Raw genomic sequence first — 27,477 nt, 5'->3', positions numbered from 1 at the left:
CATTAGTCACATCGAGCTTTCAAAGGCGAGATACTTATGGGAGTCCTATGTCCAAAAGGGGCAAGGAATTAAGCAAGGAATCAAGGACAAAACCGTGCGCCACACTTTTAATACCATAGTAGGAAGATTCATCATAGGAGGACATACCAATTCCGCTCGCAAGAGATATGCTCTCCAAGTTCTAACTGTTGAGGGCTCGTCCACAAATCTCGACACTGGCGACAAGGAAGCTCCAAAATATGATATTAGCTTTTTGTGAGAGTGACGTTGCAGGAATCTACCTACATGACAATGATCCCATGGTTTTAATTGTATGGTGTGAAGATTAAGAGATTAAGAGAATGTTGATTGGTTAAGGAAGCTTTGCAAATATCCTCTATTGGAACGCTCTTAAAAGACTTCGTCTAGATATGGACGACCTCAAAACCTTCCAAGGCTCATTGGTAGGATACTAGGATTCTCAAGCGAGTAAGTGCACGTAAAAGGTTATATTACCTCCCAAATATTCCCATTTAGAGCTAAGGATAATGCCAAGTTGATCAAGATAAGATATCTAGTTATAGATGTGGATCCATGTGCTTGTAAGTATAAAGCTGAAACTTTGATGATGACAACGATTATTAAAGTTGGTGGAAATAGATTTCAACTTTTTGATAATGGTAATTTAACCAGAGAAACATGTAATACCTCATCAACAGAAACATACTCAAAATTAAAGTGCTTATATGATCAGAGCATATAGGCAAATAATCTCAAAGCCTCAAATAAAGTGTGGAAGCTCGCAAGATTGTGTCTATTTGTCTGAGAGACCCGAGTTTTGTAAAAGTAAGGAAGCAACTCTTAAGTAGTAAGGCAATTGACACACACATACCTTAAAATATATTTTTCAAACGTTTTTATCTTGAAAATTAGTCTCTAAGCCAAGCCAAGTGATTAAGAATTTGTTCAATCCCTTTCCAAAGATTTTTTAACTAACTAATCGATTGGTAACTTATGTTAATCGATTGGCACAAATTTTATGAGTCAGTCGATCGATTGGAGCATTAAGTCAATCAATTGGAGAAGGGCTAAACGATTAACCAAATGATTAGTACTCCACCTTAATGACTTGCAACGATTATATATCAAATATTTCCTTTTTGGGCATGATAATCGATTAAAAATGACTTGGCCAATAGATTGGAGCATTAATCAATAGGGTCATCAATTCTGCCCATGGATTATTTCCTTTTTTGGTTTTTCTAACTCCTATATAAAGGAGGCTCACCTCCTTTTCATTTCACGCTACTTTCCAAAGCTTTACATTTTCTTTGGAATTTATCTCTCTATTTTCTCTCTCTAGAAATTATTTTATTTCACTTAAAGTTGGCATAGTACTTTTGAGTGAAATTTTGCTTGTGAGAAATTTTTTGTAAGTGGTTGTGTTGTTTATTTAATTCTTGAGAGTGCGATTCTCTTGAGAAAATTAAGTTTGGTTATTAAAATGAACCACTCATAAAATCTCTGTTTTGGTTTGTTGAGCATTGTCGAAAAACGTTTTATTTTTGGTTATTGAGATAATCATGAAAATATCTAAGAAGATCCATTAGCTTAACCTGTGGTAAAAGCTATCTTTGGTTGGAGATAAGTCTGTAAAAATCTCAAGATCAAATTGTATAAAGGTTCATGGGCATAACCTTCAAAAGCTCAAAGTTTTTAGTCAAAGTAGTCACGAAATACTATGATGTTATAATTGGAGTTATCTATGCATGAAATACTTACTTCCAGATGGGATAGTTGGGGTTATCTAAGTAGTCAAGAAATCTATAGGAAGGGTTACACAGAAAGCCTAAAGCTGAAGAGGATTGTGGCTGTGGTTTATGCCTAACAAGCGAGAGCACATGAAGTGAACATGATAGACGTGTAATTAGTCCCCGACAACGGCGCCCAAAGATTGATAGGTCCGTAAGTGCACAAAAATATTATTTATAGTATAAAGTGTTATCGATTCCACAAAGACCAATGTCAAGCATCGTCTTCTACTATTACGTTGTATATCTAAGGTGACTAGTAAGTGTTTTCGTTTGCAAGGAAAGTGAAATAAGTTGTTTTGAATTAATTATGTGACGGGAGGTCAGAATTTGGTTCTCAGCAAGCATTAGCTCCCGCAAAGCCGTCATTTATAATTAAAATGGGACAACATTTTCTTGTCAAAAAGAATTAATTTTTAAGGAACTGTTTGCTTTCGCGTAACCGATATCGAGTTGTAGCCTATAATCTAAGTGTTCGCTTTTGCGTGTGCAACATGTTATAGTACAAAACTCTTTTTCAAAATTAATCACTTTTAATTACTTAAAATGTTGCTTAAGGTAGAAAAATTAATTTAAGGTACTGCATGCTTTTGCACGTCATAGACCAGATTTTAAGCGTACAAATGCCCTCTTTTGCGCGTCCGTTTATACTCTTAAAACCGTCTTTTTGAAAACTAGATTTTTCCTAATTAACTAAAAATTGCTTTCACAGTGTTTGAAACCCAAAACTGAATTTTCCTACGACCAGATAAAAGTTTCGTTCTTTCGAATTAGAACCAGAAAATATTAAAGTTAAAACATAAAATGATTTAGGCCAATAAAAAATTCTCAATTAATTATAATTTTTACGACTTAACTTGAGCATCGTCAATACGACGGTCCTCACATTCTAGACTCGAAAAAATTAGCCGAACATGCTATTAATGTTACTACTACTGTAAATATTTACAAATTACAATTTTAATCCTAATAATAATAATAATATTAAATAGGCACATGCAAAGTAACATAAAGTGAAACAAGACTAAAGTATAAATTACAATTTTAATCCTAATAATAATAATATTAAGTAGGCACATGCAAAGTAACATAAAGTGAAACAAGGCTAAAGTAGTAAAGAGAAAATGAAACCTATTATAACACAACGTGAATATATTAAAATTGATCCAAGTTGGTATAGTGGAAAAATTGAATAAAATTCAGGAAAAACTAGACAATTTCTTTATCCACCCTCTGGGGTGAGAATCCCTTGCTTTAAACCCTATAATACCCCTGACTTCGGAGATGTATCTTCGAAGTCATTTTTTTCTCCTATTTTCTCAGAATTCGGAGATGCATTTATGAAACTCCCATTTTCGAAGATGAATATTGTTGCTGTAACACCCCATATTTTCTATTTATTAATTTAATTAGGATTTAAATTAATTATTAAATTAATTGGAGGAAATTGTGAAATAAGGTAATTGGGCTTGGTGTGATGGTTAGTAATAGGGAGGTGCTAATTAGTGTAGGTCTTACTAACTATTATTCTATTTTCATAAAATAGATGGAATTGAGAAAGAAAAGAAATTAGAAGCAAAAAGAGGAAAAGAGGAGAAGAGCAAAGAACGTGAAAGTGCATAGAAAGAGGAAGAGGGAGAATCAAGAACTTGGTTAAGGTAAGGGGGGACTCTTTAGATTATCATCTATTATGGGATTATGAATGATAAGATTGAATTTGTATGTTGTTTGTTTCAATTGGGATGTATGTTAGGTTTAGGAATTTGGATGGTAGGGTTAAATGAGATAAAATGGATGAATTGGAATGATTGTGGATCATGTTGATGTTAAAGAACCCCTAAATGTGTTAGAAATTTGTTAATATATGTGAATTGATTCTGTTTTGATGATTATAATCAAACCGGTGCGATTTGGATTGAGTTGGAGGAAGTGAGGTACTGTCAGTATGTTGTTTTGTTGTTGCAAAGGGTGTGTAATCGGTTACGGTAACCGATTACACTGTGTGTTGTTTTCAAAATATCGAGTTTTCGAGTTGGTAACCGGTTACGGTAACCGATTACCAGTTGTTTTGAATAATAGCGAATAGAGTTACGTCAAGCGTAACCGGTTACGCTATTTCCTGTAACCAGTTACACTGAAGGATTTTTGGAAAATATTTGACATTTCGTGGGTGTAATCGGTTACACCATTTTGGTAACCGGTTACACTGTAGCTTTTGGAAAAAATTAATTATTTTCTAAAACTCATAACTTTCAAGCCGTGTACCCGTATTAAGCGCCGGTTTGAGCGTTGTGAAGCTACTGAAATATTTTATGTGATAAAATGATGAGATAGGCAGTGGCTCGATTTTATTTTAAAAATCTCGATTTAATTATTTCGGTGAGTTTATACATTATGTGCATATATTTTTAAATGTGACAATGTGGTAATATGGTGAGGAGATGATTATGATATGAATATTGTGATTGTTGTGATGATGTATGATTGATTGTCAAATGATGTTGAAACATAAACATACTGAATTTGGTGTTGATAACGGTGAGTTATGTTGAGATGAAATTGTTCATCGTATCGGTGATGATGATGAGTATGTTATATGTTTTGCATGCATTCATAATCATTTTTGGTGGCTGAATCCCGATGATGTTTTGGATCAGTGGAGGCATAATTCCCATTGTGTGGAATTAGTGCTGACAGGGCCGTATCTCGGTGATGTTTAGATCGGTCAGATGGATTAATCCCATGACGAATTTGTACCACATGCATAATGTCAGTGCATTGCATATATGTTGTTATAACATGATTGGAAGATTTCCAGTGTTATTTCATGGTGATGTGGTTGATTGTATTTGGTGTTGTTGATGAATATTTTTCTGAAAATCTTAATATATTGTAGTTGGGTGAATAATATGCTTATGATGTTTTATTATTTATGAACTCATAACATTTGTTAATTGTGAATATGTCTCACCCTTACTGTTGACATTTTTCAGATTGAGGAGTAGCGGCTATTGAGCTTGGTGAGGATAGCTTGTAGGCTAGTCTGTTAGTTTGCGTCGGTGTCATGCTCTGATCTTGTAACACTGGGGAACACTAGTTTAGAGTTGATTATTATACTCTTATTTCCGTTGGTTTTTGGATTATGTTTTAATTGGTTTATGCATCGGTGAAGATTATGCTATTCCGTTTTAAATTAATTCCGTTGTGTTGAACATAATTTATTAAAATTGGTATTTCGTTCCTCGTGAAGCATGACAATCGATTGATGTTTTGTTTATTTTAAAATTGTGACATCCTTGCTTCATGTTTACTCTGAATTTTATATTAAAATTCGTGGGGGGGGGGGGGGGTTAGAAGGGTGTTACAGTTGCGCTATGATTAAATTGTCAATAGCATAGACGTTGATTCTATTGCGGTAGTGTTGTTTGTTCGGTTCTGCTAATTTTGTTGTTTGGTTGTGTATTGTATTGAATCTTGAGAATTGATTGGGAACCCGAGTTTTTAATTTAGGGGTTTTCTTGTATTTGATTTTTGATTTGATTGGAGAACTCAGATGAAGAGTTTTTGTTTTTGTATGAAGTGTGGTAAAAAGAGGGTAGAATATTTGAGTGAAGAAGAAGTAGAATCTGATTTGAAGAAACTGAGCGTGGTCAAAAGTACAGAGAATGGAAGATTTGAATTCAGACAATTAAAAAAAGTTTTCAGAAATGAATCTCCGAAAACACCTTTTTATTTAATAAAAAAAGATATTTTCGAAAGTGCACATCTGAAATCACTTTTTTTCAAAAAAAAAGAGGTGAATTCGAAGAGGCACTTCCGAAATATAGGGGCGTTTTAGGAATTTTGCGCGGGTTTCTAAGAAGGTTAGGGAGTGGATAAAGAAATTGTCAAAAATTATGGTGACAAGATTGAAGTGCAAACGATCCAAACATATATAGGAAATCTTAAAATTCTAAATGAAACTCGCAGCAATTCCTCAATGTGAGAGTTACTGCTTTTACAAAAGTGATTAAGAATTTGAACACTAAATTCTCAATTGAAAGGTCTTGTTTATATGCTTCAATTCGTGCTAGAAAACTCCCAAAATCGTGCCAAGATATTGGAGTGAAAATAGGGACTAGAAAACAACTGAAATTGAAACTGGCAAAAAAATTAGATTTTTGGGACCCTGATGACCGTCACCTACCTACCAACCTGGTCGTCAGCCTGCTGAGGGTGGTGGTGAGGACCGTCACCTGTCTGCCGACCTGGTCGTCAGCCTGCCCAAGCGTTATGTCTTCATTTTTTGTGACAACTTAGGGTGACGACTTTCACACAGAGAAGCCATGTCGTCATGACAACGGTAATCTCCATTTTCCTCTCGTTGTCGCTGCTTTCTCCTGTTTTCTCGCACGAAGGCCTCCACCTGATAAGCACCTGAAATAAACAAATGTACAAGCATAATACTAAAAAAAACCTATAAAATACACTAAAATACATGTGAATTGAGTAGAAAACAAGATACTTTTTTAAGTTATCACTGCAACAAACATCCAACCAAAATTAATGCATTTTTCATTACCAATGATCCAACTACAATGGTCCATCACAATTCTATGAGGCCCCTTTAGGCAACACCAAAGAAAAGGGAAGATATTATTCCCCGTAACTCTAGAGAGAGAAGAAGAGTGGTCCATCTTTTTTTCAAAGAAAACAAATTTCAACACATTTTGAGGTTGGCAACATCATTAAGAGCACCTCCAATGGGAGGTATTTCAGTCCTGTCCTCCACCTAGCATTGGAAAGAGACGATTTTTTGATGTTGGAGTGTGCCACAGTGGCATAACCGTTACTTTAGCAAGGAATCAATAAAATTGAGTCCTTTGATTAAAAAAATAATTGATTAGTATTTTAGCATAATTTTATAAGATTAAAATAATTAAATATTATTAAAATATTATTATAAGGTATAATTATGGGACCCAATATGATTTGTTTAGAGTTGTACTATTGGAGATAAAAATGAATGAGTTGTTTTAAGATGATATAGCTTAGTGGGACCCATAAAATAACTCAGATGTGTGTTGCACTATTGGAGATGGTCTAATAATTGAAAGAAATCTAAAACCCAGGCCTCCTTAGAAGTAGGCCTGCAACATTTGTAACAAACTATTGTCCCCACTCCATACAAAGTGTTTTGTCCAAGAACTCAAGTTAATATATTTAATGTACTTTTTATTTTTCTTATTAATCATTCACTTTAATCATAATTAAATGATTTTTATTATAGTGATAAATAAGTAATTAAACTTAAATGATTAATAATTTTAACTAATAATAAATATTTTAAAAGAATTCAAATTTAAACTCAAATTAAATTAATTATTAATGCAACATACTTTACTTCCTACCATAACCTACAGATTTTCTCAATTTTATAGACTTTCGTCTTTTTAATATATTTTAAAATTTTAAAAAATTGACTAAGAAAAAAACCTAAAAAAAGAGAAAAAAAAAGGTATAAAACCACAAGAAAATAAAAAGAAGAAACAAAAACATATTAAGTTGATAGAGATGTGCAAATTAAAAAGTGTGAAGTTTTTAATAAAATAATTATTTTTTTTAACAAAAATCCCAGTATATGCTTTCTAGAATATTTTCTCAATTAAAAAGTCAATGTCATTTGATTCACCAAAGTGCATTAAATTTTTATATAATATTTTAATTCTAATTTATTAAGTAAGACATTAGTTTTATTAATTTTTATTAAATAAAATATTATTATTTATTTACTATTAATTAATGAATTCTTTATTACATAAAACTATAATATTATAAAACTTTTTTTAAATCTTTTTATAACCATTTTAGATGAAGTGAATATATACTAAAAAAAAATTAAATCTTTTTTAGAAATTTTATCTTTTTAAATTTATTGAATAATTAATGTATATAAGTATCATAGATCAAATATATAGATCAAATATATTGATTATTCAATGAATTTAAAAAATTAATTTTCTCTTATAAATAATACTAAAGAGAATATTTTTTTTTAAATAAGCAATTTGAATCTAGCGGGTTTCGAACTTGAGACATTGAAAGGAGCACACTCTCATGATCTAATTATTTCATTTTTTTTAATAAATAAGTAAAATATTATAGATTCAAATTGATGTATTTGCATCTGACGTCGCTATACCGAAAAAAAATAGAATAATGAATATTTTTTTAATTAAAAAAATATAAAATTTGAGTCAAAGAATGTATATATTAAAAAAAGAGAGAAATAAACATGTCATGAATAAGGTCGCTGACCAGTGAGGTGACAAAGAAAAAAAAGGAGTTGGTGAATGAATGAAGCTATAACTGTCGCTTCTACTGCCACCTACTTTTCCCTTTCTTTTTAAACTAACTCTTTCCTCTCTAAACAACCTCTGCAACATCAACAACAACATCTATACCAGGTACACAACTACTCTTTCAACCACCTCTTTCTTCTTCCTTTGCATGTCAACTCTTTCTTAAATTTTTCTTTTTCTTTGGATTCTAACTCAGATTTGTGCACCACTTCATGCCAAAAGGGTACTTTTATGCATGTTTTCTTTTGTGTTACTGTTGGATTTATGATTGTTTGTCTGATTCAACATTCATTCGATTACCAGATATAAATAAATCACAAAAGCAATACTCTCCTAGAAGATGGGAACAAATGAATGGCATGTTGAAAGAAGATCTAGCAATGGTACTCATTCTCCTTTAGCTCCAAGTAGAGAGGTGCTTGAAACTGGAACACTTTCAATTGTTGTTCTTGGTGCTTCTGGTGATCTTGCTAAGAAGAAGACTTTTCCTGCACTTTTTCACCTGTATAAACAGGTAATTCGGTCGATGTTCGATGTCTTTTCGTACTTCATCTTTTGGTTCATGATTATATATCTTCTAACAGTCTCTTGTTGTCTTGATTTGCAGGAATTGTTGCCACCTAATGAAGTTCATATTTTTGGCTATGCAAGGTCAAAGATCTCTACTGATGAATTGCGAAACAATTTGCGCAGGTGCGAATCTTTTTAGAAAAAACATGTTAGATATATTTATGGATCTTGATTTTCTTATATAGAATCAATCAACTTTGTTTTTGTGAACAATATATCATGATTTTTCGCTCGCTGCTTCTTTCGCAAATATGCTTTATGATAGTCTTATCAGTTCATGTAAATGCATGTTTGAACTGTTTGTGATTTTAACACTTATGGTTTGACATGCAGCTATCTTATTCCAAAGAAAGGTGCTTCCCCTAAAGACTTACATGATGTATCGGATTTCTTACAATTGGTTAGCTCCGGCTGTCTCTCGATATTTACTGATGTCTTACTTTGAAATTCTGATTGGTCTAATTAAGTAATAATTCTCTGTCTCCCTTTCTTGCTTATAGGTTAAATATATAAGTGGCGGTTACGATTCTGAGGAAGGCTTTCGCTTGTTGGATAGAGAGATTTCAGAGCATGAGTATTTGAAAAATAGTAAAGAGGGTACATCTCGAAGGCTTTTCTATCTTGCACTTCCTCCTTCCGTGTATCCATCTGTTTGCAAGATGATCAAGACTTATTGCATGAATAAATGTAAGATGTTACGATATATGGTATTAATATCTATTTTCTTCGCAAAGTATGCTTTAAAAGGCGTTTTTAGTATTCAGAAATCTAATAATGGTTTGTTTCCTATGATGACTTCATCTACTTCCTTCTATTAGTGGATCTTGGTGGATGGACGCGAGTTGTTGTTGAGAAACCCTTTGGTAGGGATCTACAATCTGCAGAAGAACTCAGTAATCAGATCGGAGAGTTATTTGAAGAACCACAAATTTATCGTATTGATCACTACTTGGGAAAGGAACTAGTGCAGAACATGGTAACAAAATGAATATATAATGGTTTACATTACATCTTTGTTTTCTTCATAAATTCCATCGAGCGAGTCCATTTTAATATGACTTATATCTGCAGTTAGTACTTCGTTTTGCAAATCGGTTCTTTTTGCCTCTTTGGAACCGCGACAACATTGACAATGTGCAGGTGAGAATTTTTCGAATTGTAAATGTTTCAAACTCGGGTTGAGATAACTTAGACTTAGGCCAGAAATTTAAACTTGTGTTTTGGTGTTGATTCTATGGCAGATAGTGTTTAGGGAGGATTTCGGAACTGAAGGCCGTGGTGGATATTTTGACCAATACGGGTATGTGTAAAGTTTTGTTTTAACAATTTTCTCAAGTCACTTGAAATTCTAACTGTATTTTTTTTATCGGACGGACTTATTCACGCATTTTTTCTATTTGACAGAATCATTCGAGATATTATTCAAAACCATCTGTTGCAAGTAAGGCCTTGATTTCATAATGAAATAGACTTGATTTCGACATTGCAGTTATTTTCGTGTATAATCAAGTGTATGTAGGGAATCTGATTATGAGTGTGTTCATTTGTTGCTTATTTTCTATCAATTCAGGTTCTTTGCTTGGTTGCTATGGAAAAACCTGTTTCTCTTAAACCTGAGCACATTCGGGATGAGAAAGTGAAGGTTTGTCTTTTTCGTTTCAGTTCTCCATAAATGATTAGTCTCTTCTGTCTTTAGTGGTATAAGGCTTGGTTATTGTTGTTGTATGTCGTTATGTTTAGCTTGTGTTGAGACAGGTCACGACATTCGTCTTTCAACTAATAACACTTTCTGGCTGCGTTGAAAAATGCAGGTTCTCCAGTCAGTACTCCCTATTAGAGATGATGAGGTTGTCCTTGGACAATACGAAGGCTATAGAGACGACTCAACTGTACCTGACGAATCAAACACTCCAACTTTTGCAACTGCTATTCTTCGGATACATAACGAAAGATGGGAAGGTATGATAATGTTTCCAGCATTTTATTCTTGAAGAAATATAAGGCCTATTTGGTGGCTAGGATAAGAGAGTCTGAGAAACACGATATGATAAGTTAGTCCTAAATCTTATCCTGTCATGTCTCTCCAGTTAAAATACGTATCCTAGATACCAACTAGGCCTTCAAATTCTCTCCGTGCTTAACAATTTTGAAAGTGATTCTCTGCTAAACTTTTTTATACATTCGACAATTTACTTTTATGCATCAGGTGTTCCTTTCATAATGAAAGCCGGGAAGGCTCTAAATTCTAGAAAGGCAGAGATACGGGTTCAATTCAAGGATGTTCCTGGTGATATTTTTAGGAGTACGTACTTTACTATACCTTACGAGTTCAATTCAAAAATATTCGCTAGCCTAATAATCTACATTGTCTTGATAACAGATAGCTCTATTGTCTTCAAAATATTAACTTAATGTTATGATTTTTAGGTAAAACGCAAGGGAGGAATGAGTTTGTTATCCGCCTACAACCTTCTGAAGCTATTTACATGAAGTTTACGGTATGCCAATCATTCTGATAATCCATAATATGTATTAAGCCTATGAGAGTCCAATAATATAGTTTAATGTCTTGCTTGTAGGTCAAACAACCTGGACTGGAGATGTCTGCGGTTCAAAGTGAACTAGACTTGTCATATGGGCAGCGGTATCAAGGGGTAACCATTCCAGAAGCTTACGAGCGTCTAATTCTTGACACGTATGTTCTTTTAAAATAGCATGCATTATCTAGAAATCAATTAAGTTATCAGATAGAAATTATTTACATGAATCATTATGTGACAATGAGAATTGGATTATGTTGTACAGAATTAGAGGTGATCAACAACATTTCGTTCGTAGAGATGAATTAAAGGTGAGATTCTCGCATGCTTTATATACTATTACAAATTTGCTACAACATGGTGATTCGTAAACATTTTGAATGACGGTATATTTGTTTCGTATCAGGCATCATGGGAGATTTTCACGCCGCTTTTACACAAAATTGATAGAGGGGAGTTGAAGCCAATTCCTTACAAGCCAGGAAGTAGAGGTCCTGCAGAAGCTGATGAGTTGTTAGAAAAAGCTGGTTATGTTCAAACACATGGCTATATATGGATTCCTCCTACCTTATAGAGAGTCATCAAATGAAATAAGCTTATAAGTATGCAATAAGTTTGGGAAATTTCCCTGATAATATCTCTTTTTTGGGTGTATATCAAGCATTTAAGCATGTCTTTGTCACTAGTAGTGTAATAATAGTTTTGATTCTGAATGCAAAGTTGCGAATAAATGAGAAATGTATGTGCTTTTGTGAAAAAGACTTGCGAATTCCGTTGGTTCCTTCCTTGAGATAACTCGCGACTATCCGTATGTGCTTTTGTACTATTATGTTTTTGCTGCGTTCTTGTTCTAGCCCGAAGTTTTGGGACGTCTCAAATAGATTTATGCTAAACTAGAGTTTGCCTAACTCTAGTGTTTGCCACCATGTTCAAACATAACTTCAAAGTTAATGAGTTCGTAAAATACCAATGCTCAATATTTGATTAGAATTTACAAATGTGTGTGTTGTGGTATACAAGCAACACAAAACAGGTACTGGTAGTGAAAATAAAAATGGTTCTAATGTTGGAAGTCCAACTCCAACCAATGAAGTTATTACGGAGAAAACCAAATTTGGTGATGAAAATTGTTGGGGGCTCGCAAGGCCCAATTACAAGCGTCACACAGAAAAGCATACAGAATAGATGAGACATCACCTCAGTCTAAGATACGTAATTCTGGCCTCTAGCACACTTTCCACCGCTGGATCGGAAGACCACCCACATGAGGCATTGAATCTCATGGAGACAGTTTTAACCACCCGCCTTATATAAAGCACAACACGCGCCATTCTAGGTATTTTGTCATTCACATACTCAAACTACTTTCTCAGTCAACTATTGGTTTGGGTGTTGGAGTGCTAATCTTGCATGTCTAACCCCGCTCTGCCATATCGGAAGCTCACTCCACCGCATTGGAACTCAAGTACATTAGATCTTCACCTATTTCTTGTACGGTATATTAGCGTCGTCTGTGAGAATCGATTTGTGATTCTTGCAAATTTCCACGAAGAGCTGCCATCTTTTCCCCACGATCTCAAATCACCGATCTTCTCTCTTTTAGAGCATCAATCTCTTCCTCACAAAGGTCACCAATCTAATCCCTATTGTCATGGTAGCATCAAAAGAAACTCGTTCGATCGTCGCATGCAACTCCACTATCGCGCATGTTTCAGTAACCAATGCTCTATATTTAGTAAGTGGGCTCTATTTCGTCCACCGATTGAAGATGCTCTTGTCTTAGTTACTTCTACAATTAAAATGCCGCAAAATCCAACACCTCCAACAGTTAGACATGGAACCTTCCAAGTTCTTCCAACTTACCCTACAGCTGACTAAATATTAAACATCAAAGCAGCATTCATCGTAATTTATAACTCTTGGATATGAAAAGCTCCACTATCTCCGACACATGTAGGCTAGTTTAGGTGTGCAAGGGTAAAACGATTTATTGAACAATGTCTATAACCTAGTGCAACAACATAATTCACACTTTCTTGCTGAAAGGATACTCTGGATTGAAGAAACTTACAATTCACTTCCTATATGGGAAGAATGTTCAAACACCGAGTTTAAAGAAGTCAGGATCAAGAACCCTTATCCAGTAGGGAATCAACCAGGACAGATAACTAAAAGTACTTATGTTTTCACAAAAGTCACGGCCACAACACAAACGAATGCATTAATCAAAAAGGGGGCGACTTACCAAGTACACCCAAGGGAACAACCTGAAGGATGATCGAGACAAAAAGATATACAATAGGAAAGAATGATCTCCCTATCGAGCCGGTGGCAATTAGCAAGGAGGAGGGAGTTGACTTTGAAGGAAAAACATACAGACCTATTCTCTGATTCTGGGACAGTAAAAAAGAAGACTGAATTCAAAATGAAAATTTTCCCTTGATAATAACAGCAACCACAACCAATTTCGGTGTGTCCAAAATCCTCATTGATTGGGGAAGTTATTGTAACATTATGTGTGTAGAGATCTTCAAAAAGCTTGGACTAAAAAGAGAGAAGTTATGTCCATATGAGGAATTCAACCTATAAGATTTCGACAATGCGATTACTTTCCCATGGGGGTTTATTGAGATAGTGGTCACTTTGGGAGAAGGAATAGACACCAGGATGGTTGACCTGAAATTCTTAGTAGTATGGAACTATGTGCTTGCATGTATGATTATCACTTGGTTTTGATGATGACAATTAAAGAAGAAAAATATTGAAGATAACAATTGTGTAGCTCAAATGACTTATGGATGTTGATAGCTCTCTATGACAAAGGGAGTTAATTTCAACTATGAAATAAAAGCTTTTATTGATGACACGTGATCAAGAAGATATCTCAATATTCATCACTCAGAAGATTCAAGATCCAATTTAAGTGTTAAGTAATTGATGTATCAAGCAAGAGAACTTGAAGGTATGAAGTTGTGAAAGTGTGAAAGCTCGCCTGATTATGCGCCTTGTATCTTAGAGTGATCAGCTCAAATGTTAAAGGTCAAGAGTAAGTCTTGACATACTATGGCAATCACACACACAGAAAAACTTTTTAAAACACTCTCTTATTTCATAAAATCTTTTGAAAACCTATTTAGGGTTACATGGAATTGATTAAGGAGTAGTTCTAATCAATTAGGAAAATTTTAACACTCCCCAATCGATTAAGGATCTGGTCCAATCAATTAGATAAAGGTAAATGACCCCTTAATTGATTAGAAAATCTTTTAATCGATTAATTCATATATCTGTTTTAGAGTTTCCTTATTTTTGGATTAAGATTGTCATTTTTTAAGTTGTTTTAATCGATTACGTGATAGTGTTAATCAATTAAATCATTGAAATGATTCATGGATTATTTCCTTGTTAAGCAAAAAAAATCCTATATAGAAGAGGTTTATCCTTTTTTTTCATTTTGCACCAAAATTTTGATTAGAAAAACTTTTACTCTTCTTCTACTCTCTTCATTTTCATTTTTGCTTTTCACAAAGATTGTCATAGTTTCAAAAGATCGGAAATCCCTTTAGAGAGATTTGTTGTAATTGGTGTTGTGCCTTATTATCTTTATTCAAGAGTGATATTCTCTTGAACATTTTAATTTGTATAAGGCTTAAAGGTTGCAAGCTAAGCCTGGAAAAAATCTTAGGTTAAGGTTCTTGGGCTCAATATGTGTTAAAAGCTTTATTTTACTGTTGAAGGTTTGTGGGATGATCTTGCAAAATCTCAAATATGATCTTAGTGGAACTATCATGAGGAAACTCTTAGGGACAGGTATAAGCCAAGTGATTAGGCCTAACCTATATAAATCTCTTGTGCACTCTCTTTAAGCTCTTTTATCTTTAATTTTTGTTAATTATATTATTTCCATTGCGTTTTTCTATTCATCTTCTTCGTTCTTCTTAACCTTTAATATAGAAGTTTTAAAATTTAAAATATTTTTTAAAGTTTATCAATATGAACTTTTAGCTTACCCAATTCTAAAGGAAACATACCAAGTATGTCCAGGCCCCATTTGTCGAAGGATTGTGGCAAGATAATTGTGTGCAGAAGCTCGACAGGGGTATGGATGAATGTTGCATACCTTTGACACTTGTCACACTGATTAATAAACTTGGGATTGTCTCTAAGAATTTTTGGGCAATAATATCCATCCCTTAGGATTTTTCTTGATAATTTTGTCCTTCCTATATACCTTCCAACCTTCCACGTATACCTCTATGTACCTCAACCAACCCCAAACTTACTTCATATTCAACGATATATTTCAATATGGGCTTCAATCATTTGTATCTTCTGGGATTCCATCTCTTTATCTTGTAAAAAAAATTTGGTTAAGTATTCACCAATGGGGGTTATCCAACTTTCATCATTTTCTATCATCATGATCTCCTCGACTTTTGTACTCGGACTGTCGAGAGTTTCCTGTATCACTATTATGTTGAGACCAGACTTTTTAGCTCTAGCGAGTTTTACTAGTAAGTTAATTTAGGTGAGAATATAGACATAAAGAGGTCTAGAAGGGGGGTGAATAGACCTTTTACCTTTTAAGACAATTTCAAAAACATTTTAGGTCCCATGTACGAAAGCAGTTATTTTAAGAAGCGCATAAGTAAAACACAAAAACAAGAGAGCTTAGAAGCATCTTAATAAATAAAACCAAATAAAATAATACATAATGTTACTAAGTACTTGATTGCTTCTAATGTAAGTCTATCACAAGACAACCAAAGCTGCTTTAAACAAATCTATTCCAAAACTCTTTACATAGATGTTCTATCAAGACATAATTGGATTCATGATATTTCAATAAGATTGATACACCACAAATCTAAGCTTATACATTAAATCTCTATAAGCAAAGTCTATCTTATATGGAATGCAGTCAATGCAATAATGCAATATCAAAATGATGAGTACTAGAAAATTAAAAGAGGATAAGGGAAGAAGAAAAGATACATAGGTATATAGTGGTTCGACATTCTTCGTTGCTTTGCCTACTCTACTCTTCAATGATGTTGTTGGAAAATAATCACGATCTTTCACTATTTTGATAAGTTTGATTACAAGCATTTTGGTTACAACAAACTATCAAATGATAATTCCCTCTATTGACGTAGACACTTAACTGCTAACAAAAATAAGATCTCTAAGAGATCTTGATTCAATAACCTTGATATCCACAATAATCCTGCTCCAAGTATTTGTATGTGGCAATCCACATGATCCCATCGATCTCTTGTCTAAGAGATTGCCATTAGCTAAGCATTGATTGGACAACTCCCAACTTTGTTTGCAAACAATCTTTCTCCAACTCCACCAAAGATGGATAACTTCCATCTCTGCCTTACGGATAGTTGATATTTGATCTCCCCAAAGTCTTCCTTGTAGTATAATGAAACTCTCATATTGATGAATAACAACAAATGCCAAATTGCATTCAAGAAATGATATATGCACCTGTAACACACATCAAACTTCACACAAAAACATTAGATACTCTAATGTACCACTAGTACCCCTCAATACTCAATCTTTAGAGATGAAGGTCCTCAACAATGGAAAAAGACTAAGGATGAAAATGATGAACAGTACCAGGATATCTCACATACACTCTAAAATAACAAGGTGTTACTTAATAGTTTAGATGAATATGAATGAAGAACACACACACACACACAAGGTTCTCTCAAATTTCTAGGTAAATGGACCTTGGATTTGATTGTTATCAACAACTTGATTAATCATGAACAACACGACAAGATTAATCAACTTTCTATCTCTAATTCACTCAACACAACAGCAAATTGCATAAGAACAAGATGCAATAAAAAAGAGAATGAATTCGACATGAATTCATAATCAAAAAGTTGTTTTATAGAAAAAGATAAAGAATCATGGTTATGGGTATATACACACTAAGAAGAGAAGAAAAAACCACTTTTTGTCTCTATGAGTTTTTCCCATATGTTTCACTCACTTGTTACTTTCATCAAAGAAATAACTATTTTAATCAAGGATGAAAAATGGGTCTTGGAGCTTTGATTCAGATCAAGTGAAAACTGTGATTCAAATCATTTTGATCAGAGCCTAAATATAGCTTCGTGGAATCAATTGATTCAAATTAATTTTTGCACTTGACTCGGATCACATGAGGTTGTGATTCGAATCATGTCTATTTTGTGATTTGAATCAAATGCTCTAGAGGCAAATCCCATTTTTCACACAACTTCTAATTTGAATCATATATTACACTTGATTCGAATCAAATGATTGAAAATCCATATTTAAGAGTTTTAATTTGTGATTCAAGCTACACCTGGTGAAACGACAAAGTAGTAACTAGCTAGGCTAAAATAGAAATAATATAAAGGATCAAACACTCTTATTAAATGAGCAATAAGGATTCTTAGTTATAAAATAACACAATAGCTGAAGCGTTTACAAATGAAATGTGAAATAGAATACAAGCACATGATTATAGAATCAAATAACAAATAAGCGTTGTCATACGATACCGTGACTGAAATTTCAAGTTAGCCTAAAAAAATTCTTCATGAGATACATGTAACATCTCAAAGGTCTCGAAGCCTTTCGCCATCTTGACGATATGCTACATATTTCCAATAATGGTGCCTTTATTTGATAATCTCCCTTTACCTGGTTAGCGACCAATTGAGAATCACTTCTGGCCTTGAGGTGGATGGCTCCCATCTCGTGGACTAACTTCATCCCTACTATAAAAGCTTCATACCCCGCCTAATTATTGTTGGCTTGGAAGTTGAAACATAAAGATGTTATAATAATACTTCACCGAGTATTTCCAACATGATTCATGCTCCAATGCTTGCTTCCAAGATGGGGATTCTGCCTTGATGAAGACGTTCAACGCTACCAAGAAATTTTCCTGGGATTAGGATTTGATACTTCTTCTAGGTACAAATGATATATCATACTCGGATAACTCCACTGACTAAGCCAACATTCTATCAGCAAGATCTTACTCAGCACTTGTTTGGCCGGATAATTCATCCTAGCAATGATCTAATGTACCTGAAAATAAGGTCTCAACTTCCTTTTCGTAATCAAGACTTCTAAATCCAATCATTCTATATTTTTGCTAGTGTAACTCGGCACCCTTTAAGATTTTACTGAGAAAATTTATCGGCCTTTCTATATGATGCATAAATATAGGATTAATGGTGTCCCTTCCTTGTGACAAGTAAGTAAGTAAGTAAGGGCAGAGTTGACTCAAAATTTTCAACTCTTGAAAAGCCTTATCACAGTCTTATGTCCATAGAAAATTGCATAGTTCTTAAGTGTAGAAAAGAAGTGGATGGATTTTCCACCCATGTAGGACAAAAATCTAGAAAATGTTGATATCCTTCCCGTCAACTATTAAATTTTCTTAGCTAAGGTTGGGCTTATCTTGTTGATGATCTCCTAACATTTGTTTTTATTGACCTTTATTCGTTTCCTGGTTTACATGAAGCCCATAAATGTTCCCCCATGTACCCCGAACTAACACTTATTTGCGTCTAGCCACATATTGAACCTTCTGACCAATGATAATGTCTCCTTCAGGTCCCTATAATGTCACCTTTTGTTCGGGTTTTGATCACTATGTCGTGGATGTACACCTCAAGTTTTCGGCATATTTGATCAAAAAATACAATGTCCATGAGTCTTTAGTATCTTGCTTGTGTATTTTTTAGCCCAAAATGTATGATGTTATAGTAGTAATTTCTCCTATTTGTCATGAACGTTGTTTTTTAGGCGTTACTGAGGCTCATCCTAATTTGTTTCTATCCATAGTAGGCGTCTACTAAACTCAACATTTTGAAACAAGACGTGCCATTAATGAACCTGTTGATACTAGGAAATAAATATGGATATTTAGAGCATGCCTTGCTGAGGTCAGTGAAATTTATGCATATCCACCATTTTCTCGAGTTCTTTTTCACTATCATTATGTTAGCCAACCATGTGGGATATTTGATCTCTTGGATGAACCTCACATCTATCAACTTTTTTTTACCTTTTTTGCCATGGCCAGTCTTTTCTCTTCCCCTCCTTTTTGCTTCCTCTAGGAAACGAGTTTTGCTCCGGCTTTTATGGCCAATTGATGACACACCACATATGGATCTATCCCGGTCATATTTTCTTGATCCCATGTGAAAATATTTGCATTATTTCGCAATAGTTGGACAATCTTGATATCTACATATTTAGCTGGGTTGTTCCGATCTGGGTAGTTTAGTACTCCTCAAATATTATCTAAACGGTCTTTATTTCTTCCATGGGAGCCAATATACCTTTTGGAGGTCTCCATGAGGATATAGGTCAACATGGTGGATTTTGTGCACGTCCGAGTCAGGCTCCTTATTGATCTTCTTTTTTAATCTTATGTTGTCCCTATAGCACTTCCTTGCTAACTCCTGGTTTCCTTTTATTACACCAACTCTCCCGTTGCTCAATGGGTAATTCATGGTCAGATATAACGTGAATAAGATGACCTCTAAAGTGTTGAAGGTTGACTTACCTATGGTGATGTTGTAAGGTGATGAAGCATTTATCACCATGTACCTTACTTTTATCGTATCCTCATTCACATTTGTTCTGAAGGTGGTCTTGATGGTAACATAACCCAAGACCTGCACTTACTCGCTTTAGAAGCCTACAAGTGATCCCTTGAATGGCTGGAGGATTTACGGGTCCAACTTTAATCCTTGGAATGTATTTTAATATAGGATATCCGCGTATTTTCCAGGATTAATCAATACTCTTTCCACATTCCAATCATGGATCTAGAAATTACTCACCATTGGATCGTCTTCATATGGAATTATACCCTCAACGTCACTGTGAGAGAAACTGGTGGTTAGGAACGAGGCTCTAAACTCAATGGGAGGAGCAATGGCAACATGCATCACCTACCGAGCATACTTTTTCGAGACGATCTAGATTCACCGCTGCATGCGAATCTACCAACTATCATGGATTTATGTTGTACTGTGTGCCTGCTCTTTGTAACACCCTGATAATTAGATTTAATTATTTAATTATTATTTGATGTTTTTGATGTGATTGTGTGATGTTATGTTGATGTGTGTGGGGTAGTAGAATTAAGGTGTTAGTTAGAATATTATAATAATATAATTTCTAATTAGCATTATTAATTAATTAAATAAAATAAGAGATATTGTGAGATAAGTTAGTAAGGGCAAATGAGAAAGTTCATAAAAAAAGGTCCTAAGGCTAACTAAGTAAAAAGAGAAAAAGGGAGAGAATTTCATTTGTCATAAAATTTTGGAGAAAACTGGAAAAGAATATAGAGTTGGGGCAAGAGAGGAGAAGAAGAAGAACGACCGCAGAATTCGGGAAGAGAATCAATCAAGATAATAATCTAAGGTAAGGGGGTTATCTTAATTATTATGTTTGCCTTAAGGGATTGATAATTGTATATGTTGGGTTGGGTTTGCGGATTTTATGATGAATTTGATGATATTGATGAAATACCATGATGAATTGTTTGGATTGCATGATTAATATGATGTATGATATTGTTGATTGTTGTATTAGTGATTAATAACATGATTTAGACTCGAATCCACCATTGTTGAGGATTTGATGAAAATGATGGAGGTATAATGAATATGTGTGTTTTTGTGATTAGAATGATTGAACCATATTAGAACTAGGTTAATAGACCTTGAATCGTAGAAAATTATTGATTAAAATTAATTTTGGATAAAGATTTGGGTCTAGTATGATGCAGGTCATGCAGGAATTTTCTGCAGAATTTTAGAGTCCGCTCAGCGCGCTCTGAAAAATAATTTCCAGTAAAGGGCGTGCTTAGCGTGGTATTTTGGTGCTCACACGGTCCCCGAAAATGAAAATTTTTATTTTCGAAAAACAATTTCAGAATATGGTAGCTTATATTTTATTAGAATTTCTGAGAATTTTCTGGAATTTACTATGCACGTTTAGGTCGGTTCATAAGGCATTTTGTATGAAACTTGACTTTATGAATTCTTGTGTTTCTATACCTGACATCGGTGAATGTTGTTGTGTTGATTGATAACATGATTAATCGATGTTTGTGTGTTGTGTTGAACAAGATGCTTGTGATGTTGTGTGTTTGAGTGATGACATGACTTTGATGAATTCATGAATGATGATGCCATTTTGACTAATTGTGGTCGTTGATTTTGTGACATTGAGCATCATGCATTCATAGCATAATTATAGGGCGAAAGTCCAGTGATGTTGTAGGACCTTTGGTCTAGTGTTGGCCTTAATCCCATTGTGTGGATTGAGTGTGTTTTATGTTGAGCTTCGGTTCCAAATAGGAATCGATCATATGGTGGGGATCTTTGGAGGACGATGACAGAGTCATCAGTGATGAACTGGTACCACATGCACGAGGTCATTGTTGATGCATTGCAGTATTGTGATGTTGTGTGGATTGATGATATTCGATTATTTGTGATGTGAAATACTTAAGTGATAATTGTGATCGACTTGTGAGATGATGTTGTGAATAGGTGATGATGTGCAGGTGTAAGTAAGTGTGTGTATATGATGGATATGTCGTATTGGTATATGTGTGATTGGTTGTTTGTATGTCACAACTATATCTGTTCCTTATTTCTTACATAATGATTATGAAATAGTCACCCTTTCTGTTTGAATGTTGCCTCCACATGGGTAACGCGCAGGTAATCAGGAGTAGTCTGCGGAAGTTAGAGGATAGCTTCGTGGAGTCCTTTTTATCATTTGCTTAGAATAAGAGTTGTGATGTTTTCTCATTTTAAACATATTTATGTTGATTTTGTTATTTGAGAAGTTATTTGGTGTTAACATTGATAATTATGAAGTTTAATTGAGTTTTGTTTAAATAACTGAAATTAAGATGAGGTTATGATTGCAATGCGAAGTATTTGAATAAATATGTTGAACTGTCATTTGATGTATGTTTTAAAATTGATGTAACTCGTGTTACAGAGCAGGACTAGTTATTGTGATGTTTATTTGACAATGTGACACCCTTGTTGGTGACTCTTAATTGATTTAATTTTGTATTATATTGTGAATATTTCTTGTGGGTTAGAAGGGTGTTACACTCTTCTTGCATGCTTAGTGTCCTCTTGGTTAGAGGTTCTTCCCTAAGGTTCTTGTGATGTAGATCTCCTTCTATTCGTGCCTCAATTACCATTCTGTACATATTTCTGAAGACGATATCTCTGTATCAGCTTCACTATCTCCTACTTTAAATTATGACAATAATTAGTGTGATGACCTCACGCCCTGTGATATTTACACCATTTTCTAGTATCCATCTCTCATGTTTAATGTTCAACAGGGTGAAATATTTGAATGGCCTGCGATTTGTGTTTGAACGATGCTTTCTGCTGGAGATGCTTGGTCCCTATGTTTTCTTTGCCCACCAGATTATGATTATGATTTTGATACTTCCTTCTCTTTTTCATCCGTCGACCTTTTCTCTGTATTACAATCCTCTCTCCTTAATGTAATGTTATGTTTGCGCCAATATCTCCTGACTCCTTGAAACTGTTCTGAAAGGCCCCCACAAACATCTCCTAATTAGGATGGGTGGCCTTGACGATTTGTTCATTAAAATGAGTTAGGTTCTGAAAGGCTTCCATTATTGTCGTCAGTTTCTGGGCCAGGGACTCGTTAAAGTGCTCTACCTTGAAACTGTTCTGAAAGGCCCCCACAAACATCTCCTAATTAGGATGGGCGGCGTTGACGATTTGTTCATTAAAACGAGATAGGTACTCTTGCGACGACTCACCTTGTCTCTAATAGACTTTGAAAAGGCTCGTGGTTGACACCTTTCTGTGTTTGTTAACGAATAAATTATGCATTATTTTCCTCGCTAGATCCGGATAGTTGGCTACATAGAATTTGGGAAGGCTCGTGTACTAGCATAGGGAGACATCCTTCAACGTGCCCGCCATAAGTTTGCATTTCGGCAAGTTGGTAGCTCAGATGATGTTCATTTGAGTGTTGACTATTATGATATGTTCTTATAGGTAGCTTTTCCTGTCAAAAGAGGCCAACGAGGGCGGCTTGAATTAGATGAGACTTGGTCATCTCTAATTTCCACTGTTAGAGGTTATGGATTGATTAATTCTTTTATGTCATCATCCTATGGTGGGATGATGATGTTTATTTTTCTTAAAGGCGTGCATGCTGCTTTGCAATAGCTTGTTTTGGTAGCGCATGTTTTCCACAATGGTGACTAGTTATTCAATGGCAGACTGTAATTCTCGATTGTTACTGCTTTCTCTCGTCATGTAAGGATATCGAGTTTGGTGGTTTGCAATTTTGTGTGGCCCATGCAAGTTTTACCAGAATTCTGTGGTGGGTGCCATATATTCACACAAAGAACACTAGTTAAATAACTCTTCTAATATTGGTCAGAAAGAGCCACATTATATGACTTCTCCATAAGAAATTGAGCCTGCCTTTCGGTTTGAAGCACATTCCTTTTTATATTGATTTCTTTAGCCTAATATGAGACAAGGGATATAAATTGAGTTAAATCCTAATCAAGAGCTATAATAACCAATTCTACAGTTATTATTGCATTAAGGAGACATGTTTGGACATGCCGGTGTCACGCGATAAATGCACATAAATGCTCGTCTGGGATATCTAGACTTTGAGGCGGCCTATGTCACTCCTAGACTTAGAAATGGCCATGTCGAACTCGATTATGACCTATTCATCCATCTTGTGGTTAACCGCCAATTCCAGGATATACAATAGTGAAATCGAAATAATTTTTTTAATAAGGGTTAAAATTCAAGTACTCTTATTTCTTAGAACAATTTATATAATCAAATTGTATTCATTTCTCATTCTACTAACAGTTATACAAAGCAAATATTTGCCTATTGTCCAAACCAACCTATTAATTATTTAAAATAGTTCATTTACCAATATATTCAATCCAACCCACGACAATCACATAACTTTCGTTTGGTGATTGAGTTTGTGTTGATGAATCTTTGAGCTTGTTAATGTGAAACTAATGATTTTTTTATTTTATATATTTTATTATAAATAAAAAATTAATTAATATATAACTACAAATTACTATTTTTTTTTCAAATTTTCATTCATCTTCATTAATATTATTAGACCAATATTGAACCAACGAAATCACTTAAATTATAAGTCTAAGAGTTTTTCTTATTTTTTATGACTCACACCTTTTTTTATTTGTTTTTGCATCATTTTCAACTTATAGGAATGAATTGAATTTTATTATATATAATATTTTATCTGATTTAAGTATGCACAATTTATTTGTGTTAAAATTTTTAAGAATTAAAATAATTTTTTTATTATTTTGTTTTATGCACAATCTACAAACTCAATCCAACCTATAAAAGATTGAGTTGATTTGATTTAGTTTTGACAATAAACTTACGTTTTATTAGATGATAAACCCTTCTATTAAAATTAAAATGAGTTGAATAACATCTCTCATATAAGAACTTTGATGGTTGTGGAAAAGACCACATTGCCCTTGCTGATCCACCAAGTTGCCATATATGCATTTGTCTCAATATTACATTATTTTCTTCTTCCACGAGGCTACTATCTTTTTTCTTTTCTTTATTTGTTTCCCTTTTCACTTTCTCATTCTTTCTCTTTTTACTTTCTCTTCCCTCTTCTAATTTCACATAAATGTTTACTTTCTCTTTGTTTGTCGTCTTCATCTTGCAGACTTTGATTACATGGCCTCATAATTTGTTGAGGTCAGATTCTTGACTAAATATTTTTTTGTTTACTAACTATTATCACGTGTTTGTTTCAGATCTTGCAGAAGCACTATTTGAATGCAAAGAAATTGTTCAAGATATCTTAGGGTTTGTGCAATAGAAGGTGCAGATGAACAAAGGTATATTTAAATAAAAATTTATTCATAAATCTTTTTCAGAACAAACATTTTGGGGCATGAGTTGCTTAGATATATTCTTCCTTGCAGGCCCTTCCACTTTGTGTATTCACAAATCTTTTTCTGAACGAGTATTTTGAAACCACCAGATCTGAAATTGAAACCATTAGATCTGAAATTGAAGCCTCCAGATCTGAAATCAAAACCTCCAGGTATGAACTCGAGCTCTTGATCATGAAACTTTCTTGCACTCTTCTCTTAATTTTTTTAATGATGATTGTTATGAAAAATGGATTTTTGGAGAAACTTAGTATTGTAACATAAAGTGTTGTGGTTGATGTTCAGGTGATAAAGTCATTGTAGCTGATAGAATTTCTGGGAAGCTGTTGAAATTTCTGGAGTCCCCACATGCTACTACTTATGTTGTGCCTTCTGAAAATGAACAGGTTTGTTATTTTTTTAAAAATTTATTCTGCACTTTTTAGTCATGCTTTTTTTAGTTTCGATTTTTAATTTTTCTTGTTCTTTTAATTCACGTTATTTTAAATCTAAATGAGTTCATGTGAGATTAGAATGTGATTTGAAAGTTCTAATTTTGTTTAATAATGTGAGATTATATCTTTATTTGTCTTTGAAATTTTATAATTTTTTCACATAAAACTGTCTTTTAGTAAGCTAAATATGTCATGTAATCTTGCGTGTCCTCCTATTCACTAACTACATTTAATAAATTTGAACTGCATGGAAGAATATTGATGTAGAAAAATTTTAGTGAAGGATATTATTGATGGGTAAAAATATCTGTTGAAATTAAATACACTTAAATGTCATTAATTTGTCATAATTTTTGTAATACTGATTTAATTTTGATTAAGAATATATAAATTTGTTTATGTTATATAAGAGATATTTAATAATTAATATTTTTTGTTTATGTAATAATGACGTTGAAATAACATTTGATTTACTTTTAAGAAAAATTAAAAATGGACATTGAAAATTACTTTTAATTTTAAATTATTTTAAATTTAAGATACAACATTTGTTAAGATAATATTGAAGATTGAAAGAGAATAGAATCTTCAAAAGAAGTTGAATTATTATTGAAGATTGAAAGAAATATTGAAGAAGTGATGAATATAAAAGAATTGGTTAATGCAGTGCGGAATGCTTTCTGCTACATCATACCCCTACTTTTTTCTCAAAGTTTTTACTAGTATTAAATTCATTCATACGCAAAATTTATTTGAAAAATAGTTATAACTTAAGATACAATATTTTTTAAAATAATATTTAGAAAATTAAAATATATATTATTGATATCTTCGGTAAAAACAATTTTATTTTTATTTCAAAACTGTTTTTACCAAAAATATTATCATAATTAAATGCTTATTTAATTATTATTATTATTTGAAATCAATGTAGACAAACTGATACTATTTATTGATTTTATTGATTTATTAAATAAAAATTCAAATGTGTAATCGATCATATTCATATATAGAACAAAATATTCATAATAAAAATATCAACAATTTGTCTATTAAACTAAATTTTATAAAAGAACAAATAAATATACAAATTCATATATTTATAAATTTGATAAATTTATAATCATAAATTCAAAATTTTCAAAATTTCTTAATCGTATGATTTATTTATTATTAAATTCATAAGTTTGATAAATTCGATTTATTTATATTTATATATTAATATAAATAATTTTTTTATATTTACAAATTAAAAATTTATTAAAACTTAATTAAAAAATATTGTTTTTCATTCTATGTATGTGAAAAAAATTTAAAATAATTTTCAAAAATAACTTTTTATTTTATTTGATTGTGAGATTATAAAATTATCTATTTAGGTTCACAATATTTCTAATATTTTGTAAATAATATGTTTATGATTTTATTTGAATAATTTTGAATATGTAAGTTCTCTAATATCTATGTCCAACTTGCATCCCACGATACAATATTGTTGTAGTGCTGAATAGCTGGCTCATGAAGGTTACTCCACTAACTTGTTTATGGTTTTCAACTTTCCCTTATGTAATTTCTTTTAAAAGAAACTTTATATCAACAAATATCAATAATATTAAAGATCATAATGATTATTTTTACATACAACAAAATAATTATAAATTAAAAATCATTATCTTTTGATGGTATATTAAGAGCAAGATTCTCTGATTTTCTTTCACGTTTGCATTTATTACATATCTGTGCATATTTTTCCATATCTTCAAATGATCC

At 33.1% G+C, this 27,477-nt stretch overlaps 1 protein-coding gene and 1 long non-coding RNA gene across 3 annotated transcripts; both read left to right on the top strand.

The window, feature by feature from the left end:
• Positions 1–8,089: 8,089 nt before the first annotated feature.
• On the top strand, positions 8,090–12,000 carry LOC131635249 (glucose-6-phosphate 1-dehydrogenase, cytoplasmic isoform). Of its 2 annotated transcripts, none has more exons than XM_058905858.1 (16): positions 8,090–8,236; positions 8,435–8,645; positions 8,739–8,824; positions 9,035–9,101; positions 9,202–9,388; positions 9,520–9,677; positions 9,773–9,841; positions 9,943–10,001; positions 10,106–10,142; positions 10,272–10,343; positions 10,513–10,660; positions 10,908–11,003; positions 11,129–11,199; positions 11,281–11,396; positions 11,507–11,552; positions 11,648–12,000. In XM_058905858.1, exons 2-16 carry the CDS (start codon positions 8,472–8,474, stop codon positions 11,813–11,815), a joined length of 1,554 nt encoding a protein of 517 aa, XP_058761841.1. In that variant the 5' UTR covers positions 8,090–8,236; positions 8,435–8,471; the 3' UTR covers positions 11,816–12,000. The 2 variants fall into 2 exon arrangements, with proteins under 2 accessions (XP_058761841.1, XP_058761842.1); XM_058905859.1 differs by having other exon boundaries at positions 8,221–8,354.
• Positions 12,001–25,121: 13,121 nt separating this feature from the next.
• On the top strand, positions 25,122–25,656 carry LOC131635247 (uncharacterized). The gene is made up of 3 exons (XR_009293764.1): positions 25,122–25,216; positions 25,304–25,425; positions 25,559–25,656. It is a non-coding gene; the product is annotated as an uncharacterized LOC131635247 (long non-coding RNA).
• The last annotated feature ends 1,821 nt before the right edge of the window (positions 25,657–27,477 follow it).

The sequence above is a fragment of the Vicia villosa genome, unplaced genomic scaffold, assembly GCF_029867415.1.
Source record: "Vicia villosa cultivar HV-30 ecotype Madison, WI unplaced genomic scaffold, Vvil1.0 ctg.001451F_1_1, whole genome shotgun sequence".
Classification (NCBI taxonomy): Eukaryota; Viridiplantae; Streptophyta; class Magnoliopsida; order Fabales; family Fabaceae; genus Vicia; species Vicia villosa.
Note: the sequence above shows the minus strand (reverse complement) of the source record. Positions and strands in the feature narration are given on the sequence as shown.

Bases quoted from the DNA above. Each gene is read 5' to 3' on its own strand.
- LOC131635249 (XM_058905858.1), top strand. From the start codon at position 8,472: ATGGGAACAAATGAATGGCATGTTGAAAGAAGATCTAGCAATGGTACT. The intron at 10,002-10,105 runs GTATGTGTAAAG...TCTATTTGACAG, and splicing joins GGATATTTTGACCAATACGG to AATCATTCGAGATATTATTC. The intron at 10,661-10,907 runs GTATGATAATGT...TTTATGCATCAG, and splicing joins ACATAACGAAAGATGGGAAG to GTGTTCCTTTCATAATGAAA.